This window comes from Pimephales promelas, chromosome 11, assembly GCF_988280905.1.
Source record: "Pimephales promelas chromosome 11, fPimPro1.hap1.1, whole genome shotgun sequence".
In the NCBI taxonomy this organism is placed as follows: Eukaryota; Metazoa; Chordata; class Actinopteri; order Cypriniformes; family Leuciscidae; genus Pimephales; species Pimephales promelas.
Window position 1 is genome coordinate 6,798,416 of NC_142779.1, and position 11,408 is coordinate 6,809,823.

Genomic DNA, 11,408 nt, shown 5'->3' on the forward strand with positions numbered 1-11,408 from the left:
CTCTCCTCATTTACAGAACAAAATGCTCCGAACAAACATATAATCGAACTGGGACACCATTAAAGGTGTCGTGTCAAAAAAAAAATCAAATCATACTCCATATTCCATACCAGATGGGGGCAGTATACCTCCAGAAAGTGAGTTGTGCCACGGCCGCGCACGCACTCTCACGTCTTCAAACGACACGAGTGAGCGCTGTCTTGCTCTCTCTCCCTCCCGCATATTAATAAAATCAATTGACACGACAGTAAAAGGTTGCAAGATCACCGTTTTACGTGGAGCTTTTGGAGATTTTTAGAGATTAGAGACTCAATGAACAACATCTCAAGCCGGTGAATTTCGACATTATGGGAAAATAAAAGCCCGGGCCATTATTTGGAGTTTTACAGTTTTCGTTTTGTTCATATCAAAGCCCATGGCCGAAACTGGTATTATGACACCTGGTTATAGTAATTTAGCATGCTAATTCAGGTTAATATCTCTGCAGCACTAACTTGTAATGTTTTTAATGACATCATCAACCTCATTTCTTCTCATTCTTTTGATGCGTGTAGCTCATTTTTTTTGGGATATTTTAACCTCAATTCTTACACATGGCACCTTTAAATGGATGGACAGTGGATGGACAACATCATCCTGGACAACATCTTTTGTGAAATAATACCAAAGCGAACGTTCTTTCGCTCTTCCATTGTTCCTGTTGTCGACAGATGCTAGTGCGTGGAGTATGTTAGAAGCTGATGGCGCATCTGTATCCAGTGTAGACAGCGGTAGTGATTATAATGGGTTCTGTTTGCTTTCAATCCAAGGCAAATATCAGCCAATAAGCAACTGAATGTTGTTCATGTATGTATGATGTGCAACTGTTCTTTGATGTCTTGCTCTGAAGGCAGTTATATGCAAATGGATTTGCCTGTGTGACATCACAGATTATCAAAACTAGCCATTTTAGGTGCTTGATTATATAAATGCTTTGTTAAGGAGGACGTTTTAACCTATGAAAAGACCTCTTATATTTCAAAAGATCAAAACATGTCATGTCCCTTTTAACTAAAAGTAAAACTAAAACTATTAACAAACATTTTTGTTCGTTTAAATAAAGCTGAAATAAAATAAAACTTAAACTAAACAAAATTAAAAATTGTGCATTGGCAAATAACTGAAAAAAGTAAGTTGTGCTAAAATTACAATACCCTTGCAAAAATTGCTATAGAACTGTTGTTATATTACAACATAAAGTAAATTGAGTGTGACTTTTTTTTTTTTATCTCTTTTCATACTTAAAATCCCCTGTAACATGTTTTATACTGTATGTCTTTTCTGGATCTTTCATTAGCTGCCAAAATTTTACCAGTCTTACTGCTCTCTTTCTGAGCATACATTATCACAACTATTGTGACCTGAATTTAATAAGCCTATAAAAAACAAAAACAAATGTATGTTACAACAGATCACAAGATTTACCCTGGTAATAATAAATAAATAAATAAAACCATGGTTCGTAAAAAGGGAAATTTTTGATTTTTGAAAAGTTTTTGATCCAAAACTGGTTGGATAGTTTTTTTTTTTTTTTCTTTTTTGAAATGTACAAAAGTACAAACCAAGTAATTTTGTGAACTACTTTTCTCTTTTAATATATTATAAAATGTAATTTATACCCGCAATTGTAAATTTATGATTGCTGAATTTTTAGCATCATTTCTTCAGTGTCACATGATTCTTCAGAAATCATTGGAATGCTGCTTTGCTGCTTATGAAACATTTCTTATTATCAATGGTGAAAAAACCGTTGTGTTTTTTTTATGTGGAAACTGATACATTTTGTTTCAGTATTCCTTGATGAAGTAGGCTACTAATGAAGTATTTGATGATATCACAAGTATTAATTTTTTTGAAAAAAAATCTTACTGACACCAGTATTTTGAACTGCAGTGCAACTCAAATAATATATTGTTCAGTTAATTGTAGGTCTACTTGGTGACTTGGTAATCTTTACTTAATATCTGATGAGTTAACATCCCTCTGCACGTGAGTCCATCAGACATGCTTCAGAAACGTCATGAGTTTCTATTGAAACTCCACTCTGTCACACTGCAGCTGGACTTTGGTCTCGCTTCTATCAATCGGACATGGTGAGTGATACATAAATGCAAGAAAGAGGGAGCTCTTGTGTCTTCCTGACTTTACAGATATGGAGACTCAGCCTTTGCAGGACTTCCAGGACTTGTGTACCTTTGAGAGTTTTAAGAGTTTCTGGCACTTTTATGGTTACGGCGTTGATCAACAAGAGCTGATAGATCGGGAATTTAAACGGATTAAAGGTAAACAATAATTATCAATAAAAAAAGTCCTTAAAAACCTCCTTTTACGCTCAGTAACGGCGCCATGGTGTTGAATAATGTACCAATTTGATAATAGGGTTTGTGTAGTAAATAACGGATTTGAGGTTTAAGAGCAGCCAAAGTTTGTTCAGCGGTTGAGAGCCTGGGCCTGCACTGTTTACTTTCACTTTAGTTGTTGTCTTTTTGGTTAGAATGCAGCGCCCTCGGTTGGTCTTATTGTGAATTGCACCTAGAGGCTGAGTAGTGGACGCTGACATGTTCTTCTCTTTTTAAGGTGTTACATACCTTGATCATGCAGGGACCACGCTATTTCCTGAATCTCAGATTAAAGGATTTTATGATGACATATCTAGGAATGTTTATGGTGAGTTCCACAAGAGTTGAATTATTGAACATATTACATGACATCAAAATAATCATTTGCTGTTGATCGTATCATTCTTTTCTTTCTCAGGCAATCCTCACAGTCATAATCCCAGCAGTAGGCTAACACACGACACTGTGGAAAGTATCAGATACAGGTAAGACCTTTTGCACCCTCTGAATGTTTCATCAGTCATAACAAAGAAGACTATATTACCATTTAAATGTATTATTATTATTAAAAACAGATACAAAGCAATATAATACGATGGTGTATGTTTCATTTTTTCCTTCAAAAAGAAAATTAGAGGTTAAAATCATTTTGTATGTGTGATAACTCTTTGTTTTGAATGCCTGCAGGATACTGGAACATTTTAATACATCTCCTGAAGAGTACTCAGTGATTTTCACTTCAGGATGCACTGCAGCACTGAAATTAGTGGCGGACACTTTCCCCTGGAAGGCCGTGTCAAAAGAAGAGCCTGGAAGTCAGTTCTGCCTCCTCACCGACAACCACACCTCTGTGGTGGGCATCCGCGGCGTGACCGCACTCCAGGGAGTTGGCACAGTTTCTGTTCCACCTCACCAAGTGGAAGCAAGAGCAAGAAAACCCCAGACTCAGACAAATGGAGAGGAGGTGTGTTCTACACCTCATCTTTTCTGTTATCCCGCCCAGAGTAACTTCTCTGGCAGAAAATATCCCCTCAGCTACGTGAAAGGAATTCAGTCTCAACAGCTCTATCCAGCATGTGAGCACCGTGGTCGATGGTTTGTTCTCCTCGACGCTGCCTGTTTTGTAGGCTGCTCTCCTCTGGATCTAAGCCAGTACCCTGCGGATTTTGTGCCAATATCTTTCTACAAAATGTTCGGCTTCCCGACTGGACTCGGAGCCTTGCTGGTGAGGAATGAGGCTGCTAAGGTCTTGAGAAAAAGTTACTTTGGAGGAGGGACAGCAGCAGCGTATCTCGTACAAGAGAACTATTTTGTACCAAAGCCAAATGTAGTCAGCAGGTATAATTGGATCTCTAATTGTTGGCAAGCAGCATAGTTGACGCTATACTGACAGTATAATGCGTAATTATTTTTTTAATGACTTTATTAGGTTTGAGGATGGCACAATCTCCTTCCTTGACATTATTTCTCTCCATCATGGATTTGAAACGCTTCAGAAACTTACAGGTTCATACGTTTATGGTTAACATGTTTAGGATTCTCATTTTGATGACCTACATTAAAAGTGGATGTTTTTGGTTTTCAGGGGGTATGGTGAACATTCAGCTTCACACATTTGGTTTGGCTCGGTTCACCTATATTATCCTCTCGTGCCTGTGTCATAGCAATGGAAAACCTGTGGCACAGATCCACTGTGATGGCGACTTTCGGAATATTGCTGAACAGGGTGCAATTCTCAACTTTAGTCTACTGGACTGTCACGGACAAACAGTGGGGTATTCTCAGGTCAGTCAGGAATGGACAAATGATGCTTGGGTTGTGTTACGTCTCCCCAGATTTTTGTTTTTAACACATCCAGATAATGAGAAAAAAATCCAAACCATAAGAATTAGAAAGGATTGACTTGGTTTTTGTATGTTTGCTTGTTTGTTTTGTTTTGCCAGGTGGACAAAATGGCCAGTCTCTTCAACATTCATATTCGTACAGGCTGTTTCTGCAACACAGGAGCCTGCCAACATTATCTGGCTATCAGCAACCAAAATGTGAAGAGTAATTTGCAAGTAAGTAGACGTCTGCCAATACAAACTTTGATGTTTGCTTGAGATCTTACAGACAGACAGATGGATAGATGGATGGATGGGTGGATGGACAGGTGGACGGATGAAGATAGGTAGATAGACAGATTGAAGAGGATAGATAGATAGATAGATAGATAGATAGATAGATAGATAGATAGATAGATAGATAGATAGATAGATAGATAGATAGATAGATAGATAGATAGATAGATAGATAGATAGATAGAACCTAACAGACAGATAGACCAATAGATGGATGGATTGACAGAAGAGATAGATAGATAGATAGATAGATAGATAGATAGATAGATAGATAGATAGATAGATAGATAGATAGATAGATAGATAGATAGATAGATAGATAGATAGATAGATAGATAGATAGAACCTAACAGACAGATAGACCAATAGATGGATGGATTGACAGAAGAGATAGATAGATAGATAGATAGATAGATAGATAGATAGATAGATAGATAGATAGATAGATAGATAGATAGATAGATAGATAGATAGATAGATAGATAGATAGATAGATAGATAGGTAGAACCTAACAGACAGATAGACTGATAGATGGATGGATGGATGGATGGTTGGATTATATAGATAGATAGATAGATAGATAGATAGATAGATAGATAGATAGATAGATAGATAGATAGATAGATAGATAGATAGATAGATAGAACCTAACAGACAGATAGATAGATAGATAGATAGATAGATAGATAGATAGATAGATAGATAGATAGATAGATAGATAGATAGATAGATAGATAGAACCTAACAGACAGATAGACCGATAGATGGATGGATGGATGGTTGGATTATATAGATAGATAGATAGATAGATAGATAGATAGATAGATAGATAGATAGATAGATAGATAGATAGATAGATAGATAGATAGATAGATAGATAGATAGATAGATAGATAGATAGATAGATAGAACCTAACAGACAGATAGACCGATAGATGGATGGATGGATGGATGGTTGGATTATATAGATAGATAGATAGATAGATAGATAGATAGATAGATAGATAGATAGATAGATAGATAGATAGATAGATAGATAGATAGAACCTAACAGACAGACAGACCGATAGATGGATGGATGGATGGTTGGATTAGATAGATAGATAGATAGATAGATAGATAGATAGATAGATAGATAGATAGATAGATAGATAGATAGATAGATAGATAGATAGATAGATAGATAGATAGATAGATAGATAGATAGATAGATAGATAGATAGATAGAACCTAACAGACAGACCGATAGATGGATGGATGGATGGTTGGATAGATAGATAGATAGATAGATAGATAGATAGATAGATAGATAGATAGATAGATAGATAGATAGATAGATAGATAGATAGATAGATAGATAGATAGAACCTAACAGACAGATAGACCGATGGATAGATAGATAGATAGATAGATAGATAGATAGATAGATAGATAGATAGATAGATAGATAGATAGACAGACAGACAGATTGAAGACGACAGACAGACAGAGAGATAGACAGAGAGATGGATAGATTGATGGATGGATGTTTATAGTAAATGTTAATGAATGGTTCTTTTCAAGGCCGGTCATGTCTGTGGCGACAACATCGATATGGTTGACGGACGTCCCACAGGATCCATCCGTGTGTCTTTTGGATATATGTCCAGTTTTGAGGACTGTCAGAACTTTCTTCGGTTTGTTGTGAATTGTTTTGTGAGCAAACCACTAATCCTGGACCAAAAGAGAATGACCAGGTTAAAGTCGGCTGCACCGCTGGAGTCATCAGCATCTCATCCCCTGTCATCAATAACTAATGGTCAACAAGGGCATGAGATTGAGCAAGTTATCACCCCTTCACCTGAGAGAATAACAACACCATCTGAAGGCACTGTGTCAAAAGAAGGAAAGAACAACGGCATTAGCCATACTCTAACCAACCTCTTTATCTACCCTGTCAAATCTTGTGCATCATTTGAGGTACAGAAATATGTTTGGTTTTTATCTTTCTATGTTCTCAATGAGAAGCAGGTTAATGTAATGAAATCAGTTTTCATGGCAAGTACTCAGTTGTTGTGATTGACCTAACAGGTGACAGAGTGGCCACTGGGACCGCAGGGTTTGTTGTATGACCGTTTGTGGATGGTTGTGAATGAGAACGGGGTTTGTCTGAGCCAGAAACGGGAGCCAAAACTGTGTCTCATCCGACCTATCATCTGTCTGGCCTCCAACACACTGCAGCTGCAGGTCTCAGGTCAGACACTTGCATTTGCCCAGTAGTGTAACACAAAGAACATCACTACAGCTTTTTTAAAAAAAACAATAACTGCCAGCATCTCATGAGATAATAAATTACATAATGACATAAGTGAATAAATGGCACCTTTTAATCTAGTAGACACTGCCTTTTCAAGTACTATGAAAGTGCCGTGGTACAATGATAATACCAGATGGTAACATGTTATTACTTTGTATGTCCCAAAAAAACACTATAAAACAAACAATGAAAACCATATTTTTATTTTTATTCTGTAATGTCATGTCTGTCATTTTAAATTATGGCCACACTTTAAATTAGACGTCTTTAAGTACAATATACTTACATAAAACATATAGTTATCGTTTAAGGTGGAATACTGGGATGTTATGGACAGGTTTAGTGGGATGGATAGGTTTAAGGGTGAGTTAAGAGTCAACAGTGTAATTCTAGATGTAATTATAGACATTACTTACAGCTCTGATTACATGCAGGTATTTCCTAAATATAAGTACAGTATCTACACATATGTGTATTGTATCAAATTATTAGTTTAAATGTTATCACATCCCCAAATCATTAATAATCTATTCTTTAGTAATGTATTTTGTTCAATGATAAGCTAAAATAATGCATTCTCTCTTGTTTCAGGCATGGAAGCGGTCGCTGTACCCTTGGAGACCAGTCTAGAGAATTCAGATCTAAGAACATCCCAAACCAAAGTTTGCGGTGACAGGTATGAAGATAAAACACAAGCCCACCAAAAAATGTCATTGAGCCCTATTATTTTATATCATGACAGTATGCATTTAGACATTTGTTGAGCTTAAAATGTATAAACTGTTGCATATTTGTATAGCTTGTAGCTTAATATGAATCTGTCTTTGGTGTAGGGTTCAGACAGTGGATTGTGGGAAGGAAGTTTCAGCCTGGCTTACTGAGTTTCTGGGAAAACCTTGTCGTCTTATAAGGCAGAGACCGGAATTCCTGCGCGATATGAAATTTGGACGAGGGAGATGTAAAATACATTTACATTCGGATTTGTTTTTTTTGGAATGCTACAAAATCCTGAAATCTTTAATATTGTAGTTTAAATGTAATCCTTCAAAGGAAAATTATCTTTATTAATATTTATGCCGGCCACACACTACACGATTTTAGGCCTGATTTTCACTCTCATGCAGTTTGTATATGATCAAATACACGATCTGAGGGAAGCGCAGATGCCGAGACGAGTCCTGCAGTGTGAAAGGAAATGTATATTCGACTGGAAATTGCATTGACAAGGACCTTCAGCCAATGAGAGAGTAAGATACGGCAAGTGAAAGGTCATGGGGAGGTGTATGCATGGCTTCTGCAAGCAACCATTCTTTACTTGTTTTATTTTTGGCGTCAAAACAGCTGAAAGACAACTTTGATCACAAGCTTCTTGCGAGCTACCAACAAATCCAGTCTCACACGAGAACTCCTGTCTCATAACTAGTTAGATCGTTTTTGACAATGCATGTGTTTATACAACGAAATTTAGTTGGAGAAATCCAATCTGCAGTATTAAAATAGAAATACAAATTTTGCATTTTACATTAAAATTCATTTAAACCTTAATATATATAAATACCCGAAAAAATATACAACAGATAAAACACAAAAAGCCATTGCACAGAGGTCGTTGGTGCCCGGACTCTATTTTTGCATTAGCCCCATTAGACATGTCTTAACCATGGGGCTGGGTGTGAGACATTTTTGCAGCTGTTACAGCTTTATCTGAGTTTGTGTGTTGAATGCATGTGTATATGTGTATGTGTACATGTATATATGTAAACTAAGTGTTAGTGGTGTTGATGAAGGTTAAACTGACAGTGTGTCTGCACTAGAAAGACTGTTCTAAAGTAATGTAATGTACTGTGTGAAACCGTTGCCGATCCGCCGTGCAGTGTGCAGCACAGTCGTGTAGTGTGAGAAGTACAGAGATCCGATGACTTTTGTGTAGTAAAAATTGTGTAGTGTGTTCCCGGCATTAGACTCGATATATTATGAAAAGACAGTATTAAAGTAAAAGTCATTCAATTTTAGATCTTTTACTTCTGCTTGCATTCAAAATTCAGCATTTTTAAATCATGGAAGTTAGAAAGCAATTTATTGTTGTTTCTTTTACATTTCTTCTAGGGCTGTCAAACGATTAATCGTGATTAATTGCATCCAAAATAAAAGTTTGTGTTTGCATAATATATGTGGGTGCACTAATTATTTTGTGTGTATATATATAAATACACACACATGCATGTATATTTAAGAAAAAAATATTATTCATATATAAAATATTTATATATAATATAAATTATATATAAATCTATATACATTAAAATATTTCTTAAATATGTACAAGCATGTGTGTGTATTTATATATATATATATATATATATATATATATAAATAATTATACACAGTGCACCCACATACAGTATATTATGTAAACACATAATTTTATTTTGGATGCGATTAATCGTGATTAATCGTTTGACAGCGCTAATTTCTTCCAATTAGAAAGCAGAAAAAAATCACAAATATGATCTTGATTGTTTCTTGCAAATCAGTTTGATTAAATAGAGGAAATTGAGACTTGCTTTTCTGATTTTTTTCAGAGATAAGAACCTAGAAATTATGTTTCAGAAGAGACCTCAACAATGTCTCAAACTCTACTCAGATTTTTCAATCTATTGTAACTAAGTCTATAAAAATATTATTATATATCTCTTTAGTTAATCTGTCAACAATTGTTTCACTTTTTTTCCTGCTGTCTGTCTCCCTATCCAGACTCTTGTCCCACTGCTCTCTCTCTGGTGAATGAGGCACAGTTTCTGCTTATTAACAAAGCCAGTGTGTCTTTTCTACAAGAGCACATTGCCAACAGGTATAGTAATGCCCAATTCACTTACAACAGCTACAAATGACCGATAAAGTATTTCAGTATAACATTTTAGGCTACACAAATATTATTGTCTATTTTATGACTTTTAAATCGCCAGTCTGTCTGTTTTTTTTCTTGTAAATTTCTTGATTATTTCAGGATGTTTTTGTTATTTTTTGCATGTTAAAGGCACGATAGTGAGAATGAAGGAATGGAGCAGCTCATTCAGCGTTTCAGGGCGAATCTGGTCATCTCAGGACTGGAGCCGTTTGCAGAGGACGACTGGTCTCACTTGACAGTAGGAGGCGCCCAGTTTCAGGTTGGTAAAAATATGTCATGGACACATAATTGGCAAGAAATCAAACTGATGTTCAGGTCTTTTCTTATACTTTGTTGAAGGTGATGGGCAGATGTGGCCGTTGTCAGATGATTGGAGTTGATCAAAAATCAGCCACTAGGACCCAGGAACCCCTTAGGTCGCTTTCTGATTGCAGAAGTGGAAAAGTCTGTAAAAACAAAATTTCTCATTCTTATTTCCTGCCTTTGATTGCTTTTACAAGAAATAACATGTCTAATACATGAAAATCACATTTCCTCTTTTGTCTCCTTTCTCCTCTGCTCATGTTCTAAGGTGACTTTTGGTGTTTACTTGGCTCACCAATCAGCAGGGAACTCCACCGCTGTCTCCATCTTATCCTCAGGGGACCATGTTATTCCACGGACATCAGAATCTACTGAGAAACTTTAATGTTTTTTTTTTGTTGTAATTTTAGTTTGATTTTTAAACTGTGATAAGAGCTGCATTTTAATGAAATTTGAACGCATTTTATGTGGTGCTTTGGATTTGTATTAATACATAACTATATACCATAACATACTTTATACATTTTGCATATTTAATATAATAAATAAATCACTTTTTTTTGTGAAATATTCAGAAAAAAAATCATTAATTCAATAGTGTATGTAGTAGTAAATGTGATTACTAGTTTGAGAAAGTACACATTTCCTTTTACAGAACATGTCCTCAGTATAATTATTATACAATGTCCCTGTGAAGGATGTTGCAATCATTGCATATTTAGATTAGGTCTGTAATGGATGTGGTCTGTCTAATTGTTTAGTGATTAATTACTTCACATTTATGGTATAAGTAGGCATTTTCTAACTGAAGCAATTTACATGCAAATACAGTTACAACGCAATAGGTTACATGCACAGTAGGAAGTTTAAAGTTGTGAAAGCATGTTTAATATGAGTTTTATCAGTCATATACTCTAGGATTGAATGGCACATAGTCAAAAAAACAAATAAACTGGACTCATATTGAGTTCTAAGCCTTTAATAACTGAGTTTATTTACTTTTGTTGCTAAATGGTACAATAAGGTCAAAGTCAGGGACTCCATATTCTGTGATACGTTCAGGTGCCCATCCAGATGACAAGAGGAACTGTATTGTACTTTTCATCATGAGAAACCAAAAGAGTTTTGTTTTTTATCTTAGGATGGTTTCAGTGGTTTCAAATAAGTTATTAGATGGTTTCAAATAAGTTATTAGTAACCTGTACAGATCAATAACAAGAAATGCCAATACATTGATCTAAGACAACAATGATATATATATATATATGTATTTAGCATAATATTTCAAGAATCTGTCATGACGTCATACGCACGCACAGGTGGGCGCGGCTGACTTTAGGGCGTGATCCTGCTTGGGCAGACTTCCATATTGACCCACTCCGTCTTGTGTGATAACACTCCG

At 35.8% G+C, this 11,408-nt stretch overlaps 1 protein-coding gene across 3 annotated transcripts; it reads left to right on the forward strand.

Annotated features, from left to right (window-relative positions):
- Nucleotides 1-1,938: 1,938 nt before the first annotated feature.
- On the forward strand, nucleotides 1,939-10,998 carry mocos (molybdenum cofactor sulfurase). Of its 3 annotated transcripts, none has more exons than XM_089116840.1 (15): nucleotides 1,957-2,321; nucleotides 2,617-2,706; nucleotides 2,797-2,863; nucleotides 3,066-3,716; nucleotides 3,808-3,884; nucleotides 3,964-4,163; nucleotides 4,322-4,438; nucleotides 6,063-6,458; nucleotides 6,570-6,732; nucleotides 7,387-7,471; nucleotides 7,629-7,753; nucleotides 9,550-9,646; nucleotides 9,833-9,962; nucleotides 10,043-10,151; nucleotides 10,275-10,998. In XM_089116840.1, the coding sequence occupies exons 1-15, from the start codon at nucleotides 2,192-2,194 to the stop codon at nucleotides 10,379-10,381; spliced, it is 2,544 nt and encodes an 847-aa protein (XP_088972966.1). In that variant the 5' UTR covers nucleotides 1,957-2,191; the 3' UTR covers nucleotides 10,382-10,998. The 3 variants fall into 3 exon arrangements, 2 of the variants coding, with proteins under 2 accessions (XP_088972966.1, XP_039528412.2); XM_039672478.2 differs by having other exon boundaries at nucleotides 1,964-2,321; nucleotides 10,043-10,147; nucleotides 10,275-10,997; XR_016145496.1 differs by lacking the exons at nucleotides 9,833-9,962; nucleotides 10,043-10,151; nucleotides 10,275-10,998 and adding an exon at nucleotides 7,920-8,042 and having other exon boundaries at nucleotides 1,939-2,321.
- Nucleotides 10,999-11,408: the final 410 nt, after the last annotated feature.